Source organism: Megascapheus bottae, chromosome 7, assembly GCF_031878675.1.
Source record: "Megascapheus bottae isolate mThoBot1 chromosome 7, mThoBot2.hap1, whole genome shotgun sequence".
In the NCBI taxonomy this organism is placed as follows: Eukaryota; Metazoa; Chordata; class Mammalia; order Rodentia; family Geomyidae; genus Megascapheus; species Megascapheus bottae.
In genome coordinates, this window is record NC_143515.1 from 7,180,756 (window position 1) to 7,196,870 (window position 16,115).

Sequence of the window (16,115 nt, forward strand, 5' to 3'; positions counted from 1 at the left end):
ATGGTGGTTATTTTCATATAGAACTACAAACAAGAAAATACTTTCTTCTGGTAAAATGTGCATTCAACTAGTAAGTTTGTGAGGTTTGTTTTTGATGTCATTTGTCCCTTTAAGATATGTATACATACATATATATGTATATGTGTAGTTAATTTGTTCTGGGCCAAAATAAATTTCTGAGAAACAATGATCTCAGTGTTTGTGAGTTTTTTCGAACATGTTGGATTTCCCCTCAAGTGCTTCTGTATCCCAAGATAGATCATTATTATCTCCTCTCAAAGGGAAGCTAGAGGGATACTAGACTCTAAAATCAGGTTTTCCTGCATGTGGATGGATTCTAGGCATGCTGAACCAGCGCCAGATGCAAAAAGAAAATTAAGTAAGGTCCAGTGTTCGTGCAGAATGGCAAGGCACTATGGTGTGAACTCTTGTGGCAGAGAAACAGCAGGCATGAATGGGTGGGAAAAGCCAGTGACAACAAATCTGGAGCACATGGCAGACAGAGTTAGCTTCTGAGAGCCCTTAAAGCAGGCTTTCAAAGGATTTGCCATTTATTTATGTAAAAGCCAAAGGAGTCAAATGCTAGCTCATAAACAGTGTCAAATGTCTGGCATGTAGACATTTGTACATTAGACATCCTGACATCAGTACAGGAACTAGGGACCCAGGCATAACGTTAGAGGAAACTGTAGGGGTTTGATTTGAGGGGTAGCATATAATATGTCAAATGCTTGAAGTCACTTATCTACTCAGAAATTGTCATCTAAAGCATGATAAGTCTGATGGAGGTTTAGATGTTTGGAGGTCATCACTTCCCTTTGTTCTGTCACTTATTTTTCACTTCTGTGTTACCTTAAGACTAAAACTCAGGAAGTGTTGCTGTGACTCAAGGAGTAGGGCGGTAGCCTTGAGCTGAAGAGCTCAGGTACAATGACCAGGCCCAGAGTTCAAGCCCCACAAGCAACAACAACAACAAAAGCCTAAAACCCAACCATTTACCCAATGTATTATACTATTCTTTTATAAAAATTGCTTTGTAACCAGAAATTTGAATGCTTACAACATCAGTTTGATTAATCTACTGATGCAGAGTGTAAGATAACAGGATATATCAAAACTACAATAAAATGGCTCAACAAATAACAAGACTTAACATTTTAATTGCTTATTTTTCTATGAGTAAGAATAATCAAAAATACTTTGTAATGCTTTTAAGATTTCTTCATTTCCTGTGATTCTAAGTGATTACAGTTTTATACTACTTAATTTGTCCTGCTTAGATTTATTTTTATTTCAGGAATTCTAGTAACTGGGCTTTCTGGGCAGTGTCATTTTGTAGAACTCTTCTTAATTTAATGACTCTCCTTAAGATGACTCAGGAGCTCAGATCTGATCATAAATATTCCCAGGCTAATATTGGCAGGCAGGTTATCTTGACATAATTAATTCAGAACTATGTTTGATAGACAATAGTTCCTCCTCATCTCTAAGTGTGCTTTCCACAATTTTAGCTATCTATAACCAACTACAACATAAAAATTTAAATGGAAAAACTCAGCAGCGAACAATCCATGAGTTTTAAATTACATGCCTTTCTGAGTAATTAGATGGAATTTCATGCTATTTTGGTAGACTGGATAAATTTATCCAGTATATCCATTATGTATACACTGTCTATCTACAATATCTGTTACTTAGCACTTAACTATTGTAGTTATCACCATGCTGACTTTAAGTAACCCTTGTTGCACTTCATAATGGCCTCAAAGAATAGTAATTCTGGCAACCTGGATCTGCCAAAGAGAAGCTATACAGAGTTCCTTTAAGTGAAAATATGAACATCCTTCACTTCATAGAACAAATTTACTGAGGTTTGTGAGGTGTATGTCAAATTAAGGGTGTTAATTTCTTACTGTGCCTAGCATAGGGAAAAATTCTAATCGTAGTTTTACATAGAGTTTGACACTATGCATGGAACTAGGGCTGATTCAGAGGTCTAGGAACGAGATTATATCCCAGGATATAAGGACACCTGCTCAGCCATGTCCATCTCTGCACTATTCACACTAGCCAAGCAATGGAAGCAGCCCAGATGCCCTACTGCAGATGAATGCATACAAAAAATGTGGTATATATACACAATGGAATTCTACATAGCCAACAGACAAGATAAAATAATGGCATTCACTGGGAAGTGGATGAAGCTAGAGTGAATCATGCTGAGTGAGACAAGTCAAGACCTAAGGAACAAAAGGCGCATGGTATCCTTAATAAGTGGATGTTAGAGCCAAACAGTACAAGAACGATGACTCAATATTTGCATACCCAATGCTATGGACATCATCTTGGAGATACAAACATAACCACATAGACATAAAATTCTATGATGGGCTATATACTCTATAGACATAATGTTTTACTACATAGATTAATGCTTAATTTTAATGATATTTTAAAACCTAAATGCCAGTGACTGTATACAGAGATTCCCTTCTTGAATACTTGTTTGTTAAACACGACATTTGAAATGTGATGTAAAAATCAATGTTAATAAATTCTTTAATAAAAAAATGAACTCCGAAACATTCAAGGCTAAATGCTAGAACAAGTAGTTGCTATAAATAACTCTTTGACAGAAAATCAGGTTATCATTCTCCAATGAAAGTTACAGGGAGAAGACATTGTTTCTCAAAGTATGCAACAAATAACTTGTATCAGAATTACTTCAGAGATTTTTTTAAAACATGATGATCTTGAACTATATCCCATTACTAAAACAGGAATTTGAGACTGTAGAACACTGGGAAAGCTATATTTCTCACAACCGTGGGTTTTTATGTGAGTAGATTAGAAGGAAATGACACAGGATGAATCCCAGTTTGTGCCTATCTCCATTTGGCACCCATGGTCAATCTCCTCAATAGTCAACAAGCCCTCCCTTTTTGGTGCTGTGCTTATAAAAGAGCAGGGGCCCTAGTGTCTCATGGACAGCTTTGCTTTTGAAACATTGAATCATTGGAACTTGGAAAATTTGAATAGCCATTCTTTGGCTGAGAAAGAGGTCCATGGTATTTTAAAGAAGACATAGTTTCCTCTCCAAAGCATCACTGTCACCTAAACACATCTTAAAATGCTAACTATATTAAATACGATGTTGATCATCAGAATAAAAAATACTAGAAGCTGCTGACCTTTTCAGAGCTCAATCCATTAGTAACTTCTCACCTAGTCTTCAATGACCAAAGCATTATCACTATTTCTTATTTGAAAATCTCTTACCACCATCCATATGTCTTCTCATGGTGATTCTGCTTGGAAGATCCTCATTGTGCTATGGGATACAGTGTAACCTAAACTAAGGAATTCACATGACTTCTTTGGTAAATGACTCTTTTGCTAAGTAACCAAAAAACTGATTGGTTCTTATCCATCTGAATGGGAGAGTCGAGCTCCTATCGTTTCTGACCTGATAGAAATGTCTGAGCCTGGTTCTTTAGCTTGTCCTCAGTTGCTAAAGCTAGTTCACCTGGTGGTCAAAAGGATGATTTCTCTTCTAAAAGACCCAGATGATAGTTGGCCTCTGGAAGCCATTGAAAGTAGAAGCAGCAGCCACAGTGTAGGCGCCCATGTTCTCAAAGAGCATCCAGTGACCCACATGCATCTCGGGCAGGTCACAGCGCTCAACAATGAGACCAAGGCCATCACACGTGGGTCCCCAAATGCTGGAGGAGTAGAACTCCTCACCGGGCTTGGTCTCTTCTGCAGGAGGGGCCTGATGTGTGCGTGATCATAAAGGAGGCAGTTGAAGGATCCATTATACACCAACCTTCACATAATACATGAACATCTGTCTGCTCATTCAGCTCATTTTCATCATCAGAGCCACTCTGCTCTTTCCATACGATTCTTTTGTGATGATATTAACTTCAAATGTGAATGCAGAAGCCACATAGTATCTTCTGGCTCGGCAATGGTCTGCACTCCAGATTCTGATGGAAAGTACTTGTCCAGGGCTGAATTAATCACACTGGTAATCTCTTCAAATTTCAACTTCACATCCTTAGACCCTGGGAAGCCACCACCAATATCCAGCAGATACATGCTGAAGCCAACCTCAGCCCCCATGTCGAAGACACAGCAGGCATCAGAGACAGCCTGCACGAAGGTTTCCGCGTCGGTACAGCCACTCCCCACATGGACGCTGACACCAATGACATCAATATTTAGCTCTTTTGTCCATTCTGAAAGAAGTCTGCTGGCTTTGAGTGTGGCACCAAATTTAACACTGAGGCAACAGACCGCTTTGGAATCATCAGTGGCGATCCGCAAAACCAGCTTTGCCTTTGGGTGCGCTCTGGCAATTTTCAGGAGCTCCAGCTCACTGTCAAAAGTCATCATCTGGACTCCACTGCTGGCTGCATACTTGATCTGAGACCCTTGCTTACCAGGGTTTGCATAGATTATCCTTTTGGAAGGCACTCCAAGGCTTTGCACAAGTGTATTTCAGTCTTGCTGGCCCAGTCAACGCCGGTGCCTGTGTTAGCCAGGGCACTCACTGTGGCTCTGCTGTCATTACATTTCACTGCATAAAAGGGAGTAACTCAGGGAAGAGCTTTTAACCATCTGAGATGCTTCTTTAGAATGGCTCTGAGGTCTGCAACATAAAAGACATCCTTATCATCCGAAGAAGAAACTTCATTAATTTTTGGGTCCAGGATGACCTTGGCAGTAAAGCCTTCCTCGAGGATATGGCAGTCAACCTTCTTCCTTATTAAAGTGGCTCATGGTTGTGGCTCTGAATGTGTCTCTGAAATGCCACAAGCTCCAAGTAGCCAGAGTGAACTCTGAAGATTTAGCAAGAACTCTTCTTAACAAATGAACCCATGGAGACACTGCTGCAGCCCGAGCGGGAGCCGATTGACTAACAAAGCCTCCTCTTCAACTTTTCAGGTGCCCTAAGGTCCTAGCAATGAGGTTCCCTTGACAGGTACAACAACCAGTCACAGTGCGCTGCGACAAAGCCTGACTAAGGCCACTGAAAAAGGGGGAGATATTTCAGGGTTTCAATTATTTCCCATTATAGTTCATCAAAACCAACAGAGATAGCACCAGCCAATTCCTTTTAAACAAATACGGGATTTAATGAGTGCCTGCTCCCAGTATGAACCAACTGCCCCCTTTACTCAAGTAATATTGGAGACCATGTGTACTGACGCCTTATGCCCATATGACTGGAAGCGGCTTGCCAGAGCATGTCTTAATGGGGGAGATTACTTATTATGAAAAACAGAGTATGCTCAGCAATGTCAAGCTACAGCTGAAGTAAACAGAGCTAACAGCCTCATACACTTATCATTCAGCAGGAGAGGGAGGCTACAGGGACACCAATGACCAGGAGCTTATGCCCAAATCAATGCGGTGGCCAAATGGGCCTGGAAAAAATTACCAAATTCTAACCATACTGAGGATTTGTCCAACATTAGACAGGGACCAGATGAACCTTATCAGGACTTTGTATCTCGATTACTGGAGGCCGCAAGTTGCTTAGTGCAAGAGGGGGAGGCAGGTATGATTATAGTTCAACAATTGGCCTACGAAAATGCTAATGCCTGTCAGGCAGCCATCAGACCTTTAAAGAAAAAGGGAGGAATTTCAGACTATATTAAACTGTGTGCTGATATAGGGCCCTCCCCTACACAGGGCCTCCCATTAGCCACAGCTCTTAAAGGAAAGACTGTTACTGAATTTTTAAAGTACCCTAAAAAAAGGAAATAAAGGCAAGGGGCATCTTCTGGTTAGTGGGCCCCCAGGGAGTTGCTTTTCTTTCGGACAAATGGGACATCAAATGGCAAGCCTTGTGCCATCAGTTTAAATTATCTCAAGAAGTGGCATGACAGATAGTTAAAACTTGCTCCAACTGATGCCCAGCTCTCCTCCCAGGCCTTAAGTTCCCACCTCCTAGAAACTCTGTCGCGGGGTTTAGGCGGCCTAGCAGCACCTTCGCAAATGGCATGCAAATGGCGAGAGCCGTTCAGCAGCTGCTCTTTTTTTTAAAAATATTTTTATTGTAATTAATAGAAGGGTTACATTATATTTGCCAGATATAAGGTGCATTACTTCACATACATTGATACCCTTTCTCATGTCTTGGTCCCCATTTCCCTCCCCCACCCCCACCTCTCATCTTGTTTTCCCCCCTTCCCTATCCAGTTTCAAATAACCAAATACAAATATATCCAATATATCAGATAACAAAGTAAGATACTGTAACAATATGAGATAACCAAGGGACAGCAAAAGAGATGAGAGATAACATAGTACATTAAGACCAACAATCACTCATTGTATGGCTTTTGTTTCTATATCCTAGATGTCCTTTCATTTAGCGTCATACTATATAGCCTTATGTATCTAGGTTTTGCTCTATTGCAGATCTCTGCTAGGAGAGCCCAAGGTTTCTACTGATTATGACAAATGAGGGAAACCATTGAGCCTATGTTCCTTTGAGTCTGGCTTACTTCACTTAATATGATTTTTTCTAAGTCTTTCCATTTCCTAACAAATGGGGAGATGTCGTCCTTTCTGACAGCAGCATAGAATTCCATTGTATACAAATACCACAACTTGTTGATCCACTCATCAACTGAGGGACATCTGGGTTGGTTCCATATCTTTGCTATGGTAAATTGTGCTGCAATGAACATCACTGTGCTAGTGGACTTAGTATGACCTTGTTTCTGGACGGTTGGGTAAATGCCTAGTAGTGGAATTGCTGGTCATAGGGGAGCTCTATGTTTAGTATTTTGAGGACCTGCCATACTGCTTTCCATAGTGGTTGAACAAGTTTGCACTCCCACCAACAGTGTAGTAGTGATCCCTCCTGGCCACATCCCCTCCAGCATCTGTTGTCATTCGTTTTCCTCATCCTGGCCATTCTAACTGGAGTGAGGTGGAATCTTAGAGTTGTTTTGATTTGCATTTCTTTTATGACCAGAGATGTTGAGCATTTCTTCATGTGTCTATAGGCCATTTTTGTTTCTTCTTCAGAGAAGACTCTCTTTAAGTCTTTGGCCCATTTTTTAATGGGATGGTTGTTACTTTGGAGGTTAGTTTTGGAGTGATTCAATTTTTTGAGCTGTTGATATATTTTAGATATGAGGCCTTTGTCCGTTGTTTGGTTGGTGAAGATCTTCTCCCACTCTCTAGGCTTTCTAGTTAATTTACTAGCTATGTCCTTTGCCATACAAAAGCTCTGCAGTTTAATGCAGTCCCACTTATCCAGCCTTTCTCTGATTTGTTGTGATTCTTGGTCGTTATTAAGAAAGTTTCGACCTGTGCCAGGGAGGCCTAGTGTATCTCCTATTCCTTCCTGTAAAGTTTTCAGTGTGTCAGCTTTTACCTCCAGGTCTTTGATCCATTTGGAGTTAATTCTAGTGCAGGGTGACAAAGAAGGATCCAACTTTAGTTTTCTGCAGGTGCTTAACCAGTTCTGCCAGCACCACTTGTTGAAGAGGCTGTCTTTCTTCCCTTCTATTTTTTTGGCTCCCTTGTCAAAGATTAGGTGGCCATAAGTCTGTGGTTTAATATCTGGGTCTTCAGTTCTATTCCATTGGTCTTCAGGCCTGTTCTTGTGCCAGTACCAAGCTGTTTTGATGATTATAGCTCTGTAATAGAGTCTAAAGTTTGGTATTGAAATTCCTCCTGCGCTGTTCTTTCTGCTTAGAAGTGTTTTTGCTATATGGGGTCTTTTATTATTCCATATGAAATTTTGGATTGCCTGTTCTATTTCTTTAAAGAATGACATTGGGATATTGATGGGTGTTGTGTTGAATTTGTAGATAGCCCTTGGCAAGATTGTCATTTTCACGATGTTGATTCTTCCAATCCAGGAGCATGGGAGGTTTTTCCATTTCCTCAGTTCTGCTTTAATTTTCTTTTTCAGGGTTTTAAAGTTTTCATCAAAAAGGTCCTTTGCATTCTTAGTTAAGCTAATTCCTGGGTACTTTATTTTCTTTGAAGCTATTGCAAAAGGAGTTGCTTTCCTGATTGTTGCCTCATTCCTCTCACTGTTGGCGTAGAGGAAGGCGGTTGATTTTTGAGGGTTAATTTTATACCCTGCTATCTTTCCAAAGTTTTGAATCATCATCAGCTGCTCTTAAGAGGACCTGCCCAATAATCTCTAGGAAGAGACAAGATATGGATGTTGTGGCATCCAATGATGACTGCATTATTTATGAGAAAATTGGCATAGAACTGCTCCCCCAATTCTAGGGGCCACAGTTAACTTGGAAATCACATGACCCTGTATGGGTGGAGCAGTGGCCTTTTGACAGGAAAAACAATTGGAGCTACTAAAATTAATACAGGAACAGCTTCAGAATTCCACATTTTTGTTATCAAAAGGGTCAGGCAAATACAGGTTTCAAATACAGGTTTCTTCATGATCTCCAAGCAGTAAATAATATGCAGCCCATGGGGGGCCACCCAACCAGGGCTCCCAAGTCTTTCATCAATTCCTAATATTTCGTATGCTATTGAGATAAAGGATTGTTTTGGGTTTTTTTCTGTTTCCCTTCACCCATTGGATAGCAGCAGTTTGCCTTTACTGCCCCTCCTACTAACCGCCTTTTTTTGGGAAAGATGCCCAGGTGGAAAGTAAAGGCCTCCGGAGGTAAGTAGAAGTCGGTCGACACCCCCCCATCCTCCGCAATATGCCTGTATTTTTTTTTCTAGAAAGTGCACTGTGGGGCCTAAAACAGAGAGAAAAGCTGGACACAGTAAGCTCTCTAAGGCCTGGGTGGTCAAGGGACGCCTTGACCCCCCTTCTGGGGTTCTTGGTGATAACAGGGCATGTCTGAGAGGACATGTGGGTTCGAGTCCCACTGGCAAGACATGTCTAAATCTAAATAAGCTGTTGGGTGAGAATATTCATCTGAGTTCATGTTTTTGTGTTAAAGTGTATCTCATTGAGTTCAATTTTCTTGTTATAAGTTCTGAATTACTGTCAATGTTTGGTTTTGCTTTCCCTTTTGCTTGAGAACCTTTGGCAGGTTAGGATGGCCTCCACCAGCTAGCTAATTGGCAATCTCCATAGGGGGGGAACCCCCTGAGTTCGGGGCCCCATGGTCTTTCCATCACTCTGATAGTTTAAGGCCAGGCATGCCATCAGAAGTTTGGGAGTTACTTAAAAGTCTCTGCTTCTCTGTCTTGTTCTTGTTACATGTTTTAACTTGGGTATTTTTTCTTGTCTGGTTTTGTCTTTGAAATTGGTACCTAAATATGGATCCTTGTGGGGTGTGTGTGTGTGTGCGTGCGCGCGTGCATGTGCACGCGTGAGCACATCTTTGTTATCTATTTGACTATTTCTGGGGAGTAAAAGTTTTGGCCCCACCTAGGGTAGGTCTCAGGCCTGGTATGGACCCTCCCACTCGGCTGCAGTTGAGGCGAGCCGAGGTCAGACAAGGCAGCTGGAGGCCTAGTCTAGTTTTCTTTTTCCTAACAACCTGGTGAAGTGACAGTCTGGAGACAGTTGGTGGCAGGACACAGACTTCAGTCTTAGTTCCCCTAGGTTTAAGATTCCAACCCAGCTTTCATCTGCAAAAAGTATTATGGTAATATGTCCAACATCAGGAACAAGCTCTGAAGAAATAAATTTCAGCTAAGTTGCCTTGTTAGAAAGCTTTGTTTTAAAACTTGGTTGTCACCTGCAAGAATAAGATTGGCAAAAAAAAAAAAAAAACCTCTTGACATTAAAACTTCCAGAAAATGTATGGCCGATATCAGTTTTGAGCACTTTAAGTATGAATGTGTGTGTAAATGGGTGTGAGTGAACACCCCCATGTCAGCATGCTGTGTAAAACAATGGATGAATTTATACCTGAAACACAAAGGCAATTGGGTAAATCTAAGTCTAAACTTCAAGAAAATAATTACGTTTGAATGTTTCCAATGTCTCAAAGGATTATTGCATTGTTTTAAAGAGGAACTGGTTAAAAGGATTTTTCTAAAGATTCTGAAATCTGTATTTTTAAAAAATCTGGTATTGTAATGCATAGAGCTGTTTACATTGTAAACATTGTATCCTGTTTAGCAGAGAGGCATTAGGGAATTTGGAATTTATTTCCTTGAGTTAAAATTTGGAGATAAGTGTCAGAAATTTAAATGTAAATTTGTTTATCAATGTCAGAAACTTTGCCTGTCTTTTAAAACTATTTAGGTAATCAAATGCCAAGAGAAAGGCCCGGGAAAACTTAAGATAGTCCTGTGTGGCCATCTTTGGGGTTGAAAGGTGAACTGGCAAAGGTGCAGCTCTGGGTTCCCATGGTGGAAAAGGCCCTAAGGGAGGCTCCACGCATGGGGAAAGAAGATAAACTGGCACAAAGTCTGTTCATGTAAACCTAGCCAGATGGACTGAGTAGATCATCTTTGTCCTTCCTTTTTCCCTCACAGACTGGCATTGAAAATCTGATGGTAAAATGTGGGCAATGTGATTAGTATTTCTTAAACTACCCCCTGAAATGTATTAAATTGAGGAAAAGGGTTTTAAAAGGAATGTTTAGAGATTTATCTCCTTATGATTTGGTTTCATGCTACTTTGCAATTGGATGTATTTTAGAAAAAGAAGCAAACTAAGTCTGGACCTTTGGTGCAGGGATGATGTTTGCAATTCTTGCATTAGGGAAAAACTGTTACTTGAGTTTAAACTGTTATTGGAGTTCTAAGCAGTAATCTAAACTGTCTCCAGGCCTCCTTTTAGAAGAGGCATTTTTTTCCAGTTTAGGTTACAGTGGGTTCATGAGGGTGACAGTCGTGCTTAGTGACAGAACCCCATTGTTGACAGGCTTCCCAGAGGCACAGTGGCTGTTCAATGGGTGTCCTGGCTGTCATCCAATCTAGATGCCTTGTCTGTTTGCCTCTCCTCAACTCAGCCCACTCTAATCTCTCTCTTCTACCCATCATTCCCAACCTCTTCTCCTCCCTCTCTCCTCTCTTGCTCACTTTATCCACTTATATGACTAAACAGTAACTTACAATTGCTTTTCCTCCTGGGCCCCTCTACCTTAAACAGATACCCTGCCTCTATTATACACTTCTGCCTCGGCCATTCTCACAGTGAGAATTCCCCTGTGAGAATGGCTAATTCTAGAGGATAGCATGTGCCCAGCTTCTATTCCTCCTTGATACAAGTATGGTCAAATCATGAACTATTATTTGCAAACCTGAAAGAGAAAGCAAAACATAAACAGAAGCTGGCTCAGCCCAACCTAGAACTTAATTTATTTTAAGAATTCCATAAGTAAGCAACACTTAGCCCCTTCAAAAAAAGAGAAATCTTGAAAGCATGGATAAGAAGTAAAATGCAGACACAGAAAGCAATGAGCAAATTTCATTCTGTTTGCAAATGACTCAAATAGGGGAAGATGTGGAAGGAGGTGTTTGATAAGGCGGTTTTCTAATCATTGCCTCATTCGTTCCTCTCAACTTTGACAATATTCTTAAACAAAAACTCGATGTGTTTTTTTTTTCCAACTGTGTTTGTCACTCCAACGGGTGCACCAGACTTGCAAGAGGTGCACACAAACCATCCCGGATAGGCAGCCGATTCCAAAGTGAATCTGGATCCCACTTTAGCCTTGTAAAAGATGAAGGGTTTCTGTGCTGTCTCCTTCTGGCCATGTAGGCTCGTAAGCTTCTTATTCTATGGAATAGAAGAGGCTGTTTAGATAGTGGAGGATTTGACATGGAGAAAACCCAACACACACACACACACACACACACACACACACACACACACACACTCTCATGCTCCAAACCTCATGCTTCAGAAAGGAGGAAAAGATCAAGGATTGATAGCCCTTGGGATAGCGGGTGTTGGCCTTGAATATTAGTATTTGAAAGGGTGATATGTGATCATGATTTATGTATGTATTTTAAAGATTAATTACAGAATTCAGTTTAGAGCTATAGACAAAATTGGGCCTGCTAAGAGTTTTTCCCTTCCTTCATGTGTGGGCTGAAACAGGCAAACCAAGCCTGATCAGAGCCTATGGTAAGTTGAGGAGTGGGGGGGTACAAGATTTTTTGGGGCTCCTCCTGCTAGTTTCCCCCAATATGGAGCCCTTCTTCCTTCTCTAGAAGTAGCCACAACCCAGATATTCTTCTGCCTGGGCTTCCAGAAAGGTACATGTAAACTCAAAGCATTAATTGAGGGTTTTGATCTTTTGCTTTGAGATGGTTGAGTGTGCCAAAGAACTTGTGTGAAAATGCTCACCTTCATCTGGAGGGATGGCTGATGTTTTCCTTTCTCCTTGTCACAGTGGAGACAGAGTGTCCCTTTGGAGACAGCCAAAAAAATTGGGCTCCCTTTCTCCACAGTGGCTGATTCTAAGTGGGAGGGCAGTACCAAGAAAATCTCTGGAAATAAACTGTGAGAGTCAGTATTCCGAGCAAGGAGACCTTTCTCCTGTGCTCTAGAGCTTCAGGCCTGAAACACTGCTCCGATTCCTTCAGCTCTGAGGTCAAAATTCCATCCCCACACTCTGTCACGCTGGCCTAAGCCACCTCTTTCATAAGCCTCTGGCCCCTTCTTTTTTTGCAAGACCTTGCAGAAAAAGAGCTGGAGACAAATTCCCCACACATCCTAACTGATTCTTCCACCTCATGCCTAAAGATCTCTTCCCATGCAGCTGCTGGCGGTGTGACACAGTGAAAGCCTCACACGCTAGCTGAGAATCACCTGGATTGATGTAGGTTTTCATTGGGATAGCTTTTAGGGTCTTCTCATCCAGAACCAACACGTTGTGATCAGCATCATAGATGTTGAATGCTTGCGGCTCTTGGACTTTCGACTTTGAGCCTTGATGGTTATAGTGCATCCCAATGAGCAGTGAACAGAAGGAACAGCTTTACTTACACAATCAAGATTCCCAATTCTAGATTTCTACAAGCTTACATGCGCAAACAGTTTTTTTTTTAGCCATTGAACTCTTCTCCCAGGCATTTTGCCTTGCTAGAGACAAGCAAATGGAGACTTTAAGAGAATTTGGTTTGATGGGCTCCAACCAAGTTCTATCAATTGCAACTTTAGGATTTAAGACAACCATCATTTTCCAGAGCTGTGAAATGGGTAAATTAAAACCATCTAGCTAAGATGGGAGGCATGATGATTAAATCTATTACTTGAATGAAAACTAAAACCTAAGTTGTAAACATTTGAATCCTTCTTATGTCTTTTATTGGTATTGGGGCTTAAGTCAGGGAAGGCTATGTGCTTCTACACTCAAGGCTTTTTCTGCTCAAGGCTAGTGCTCTACTATTTGAGTCATACCTTCACATCCAGTCTTTTGCTAGTTCACTAGAGATAAGAGTCTCAGGGACTTTTCTGCCCGGCCTGGTTTTGAACTATGATGGGAACTCTGTCATGCCTCTTCTCAGTAGGGAGTCATACCAATAATATGATCCAAGTTATCATACTAAAGGTAAGGGTAAGAAACAGAGGCAAGAAGCATCTGGGAGCCCAGTATGGTACAAGATGGAGCTGACACTGTAAAAACTCCTTCAAAAGTATCAGGGCTTGCTGAATGAAAGGACCTCGGGATATAGAAACAAAAGCCATATAATGAGTGATTGTTGTCCTTAATGTACTATTTATCTCTCATCTCTTTTGCTGTTCCTTGGTTATCTCATATTGTCACAGTATTTCACCTTGTTATCTGATGGATTGTATATATGCTTATTTAGTTATTTGAAATTGGATAGGGAGGGGGGTGGAAAACAAGCTGAGGATCAGGGGTAGGAGGATGGAAATGGGGACCAAGACATGAGAAAGGGTATCAATGTTTGTGAAGTAATGCACCTTCTATCTGGTGAATATAATGTAACCCTTCTATTAATTACAATAAAATATATGAAAAAAAAGTGTCAGGGCTTACATCTAGCTGTGGCCCAGGGTTCATGTGGTATGAATTCCCAAACAGAAGGACTCAATGATGGGCCAAGACTACCAATACTATTTGGCTTCAAAATATCTGATATAATTATATAGTACTTTTCACTCTGTGTGAGGCTATAACCAAACATGCTGAGACCATTGACTGTATGGCAGAGTCCATCAAAGGCCTCATTTTTCTCCCATGTAGAAACACAAGAGCTCTTCCTGGCTTCTCAGTGGACCATCCTCCTGTTTTCTTCCTGCCCAGAGATTGGGGCACTAGCACTCCTGTAGCCTCCTTCTGCAGGCCTTCAGCACTCTCTGCTCTGGAGCTATCATCTCTGGCTGCTTACAGCACTGTGCGTGGAGCACTTGAACATGCTCACAGATGCCAGTTTCCTTGTCTTATCTCTTGGTAGCACTGAAAGATCCCTGTAATCTTCCACTGACCCCCAAGATGCCCTACCCATCACAACACTCAAAGCCTTTGAAACAGACAACCGGCCTCAGGCAAGATCCTAATTCCTAATTTACTCTACAATAATATGGAATCATTAGAAAATCTATGGTTCTCAGTTCTGGCTTATCTCAGAATCTCCTAAGCTTTTCTGGCTCTGATCCTGAATAGCCAGAGCTCACTGGGTATGTATAAGTGGACTGAGAGCTGCTGAGTTAGGTTAACTACTAAGCCTTTCAAGAATCTCACTCTGTACTATGCACTGACCTGCATGCAGATATGGCTCAGTAGGTTAGCCAGGTGCTACGGCTCTGTTACCCTGATTAGCTCCAGGAGTCATTGTTGCTGCTGCTCTGAGGCCAGCCTTTGATGGCACAGCTAATGCAGTGGTTGTCAGTCCTGACTGAGCATCCAAACTAGGTCATATTTAAAGACCTCGGACTCCTGATCTCCAACCTGAGATTCTTCTCAACTGATTCAGGGTAAGACCCAGACAAGGTATTATCTAAAAGTTGCACTGCCATTGTTTTTCTGCTTCTTATATACAAAATGTGTCTTGTTTCATTTCTTGGAGCCCATTTCAATGGATTTCATTTTATATGATCATAGCTATTAAGCCTTTGTGATCCTCTCCTAAGAATATCTTATTTGTGAATGTTTAGAGTCCCATACAATTTACCATACCCAAGTGAAATTTTTTTGTATGTTTACTTGAAGATTTATAGACACATTCTAACTACTACAAATGAGGGAAACCATGCAACCCATGTTTCTTTGGGTCTGGCTTACTTCACTTAATATAATTTTTTAAAGTCTTTCCATTTCTTTATAAGTGGGATGATATTGGTGTTTCTAATGAAAGCATAGAATTCCATTGTTTAAGTACACCAAATTTTCTTGATCCATTCATCTGCTGATGGGCATCTGAGTTGACTCTATATCTTGGCTATGGTAAACAATACTGCAGTGGACATGGTTGTTCCATTTCCAAGAAATGGAAACATGAGATTTTCTGTTATTTCACTTTTTTTTTCCTCTTCGTCTCTGTTTTCTCATTCATGTACCTTTTGTCTTATATGTAAGTTTGTTTTGGAGTGGGTAAGGAGAATCATTGAAATGGTAGGACAAAGAGTGAACAAATGAAGCAGTGATACTCACTAGACACTATGTTGAAAATGAACTATACAACTTGGGGGCAAGGGGAGTTGGGAGACAAAAAATAAAGGCAAGAAGAGGTGATACTGTTCAAAAAGAAATGTACTTGTTACCTGTTTAGGTAACTGTAAATGCTCTGTTCATCACCCTTACAATAATTTTTTTTTAATTTTCTTAAATGTGCCTCTTTTGTTTACTTTGTAACTAGGCCCTGATATGGGCTTGTGTTGTCACAGGCCAGTGCATTAACTGCTCAGGGTGTTCTCACTCATCATCTCTGACCCTTGACCCATTCTTTAGACTTCCTTCTCAAAGTCACAATGAAATGTGAATTTTACTATAGGTATTTTCTATAAGCATTATCTTGTGTTTCTTTCTTTCTTTTATTTTTTTTTCTTTTTGTCAGTCATGGGGCTTGAACTTTGTCCCTGAGCTCTTCGGTTCAAGGCTACCATTTGAGCCAGAGTGCCACTTCCCGTTTTCTAGTGGTTAATTGGAGATAAGAGTCTCAGGTCTTTAGTGCCTGAGCTGGCTTTGAACTGGGATCCTCAGATCTCACCCTACTGAGTAGCT

The 16,115-nt window shown here is 40.9% G+C and overlaps 1 protein-coding gene and 1 pseudogene across 1 annotated transcript; both read right to left on the minus strand.

Annotated features, from left to right (window-relative positions):
- Positions 1-3,553: 3,553 nt before the first annotated feature.
- Positions 3,554-4,785, minus strand: LOC150060231 (ornithine decarboxylase pseudogene; annotated as a pseudogene).
- A 6,679-nt stretch (positions 4,786-11,464) lies between these two features.
- Positions 11,465-12,875, minus strand: Il37 (interleukin 37). The gene is made up of 3 exons (XM_090336850.1): positions 12,737-12,875; positions 12,272-12,414; positions 11,465-11,698 (listed from the first exon to the last, which is right to left on the minus strand). Exons 1-3 carry the CDS (start codon positions 12,873-12,875, stop codon positions 11,465-11,467), a joined length of 516 nt encoding a protein of 171 aa, XP_090192976.1.
- Between the last annotated feature and the right edge of the window lie 3,240 nt (positions 12,876-16,115).

What these genes read in the sequence shown, in the direction of transcription:
- Il37 (XM_090336850.1), bottom strand. Translation starts at nt 12,875, where the DNA reads ATGCACTATAACCATCAAGGCTCAAAGTCGAAAGTCCAAGAGCCGCAA. An exon ending in GAAAACCTACATCAATCCAG is followed by an intron (nt 12,415 to 12,736) that starts GTGATTCTCAGC and finishes GTTTATTTCCAG; the next exon opens with AGATTTTCTTGGTACTGCCC. An exon ending in AGCCATCCCTCCAGATGAAG is followed by an intron (nt 11,699 to 12,271) that starts GTGAGCATTTTC and finishes TCTATTCCATAG; the next exon opens with AATAAGAAGCTTACGAGCCT.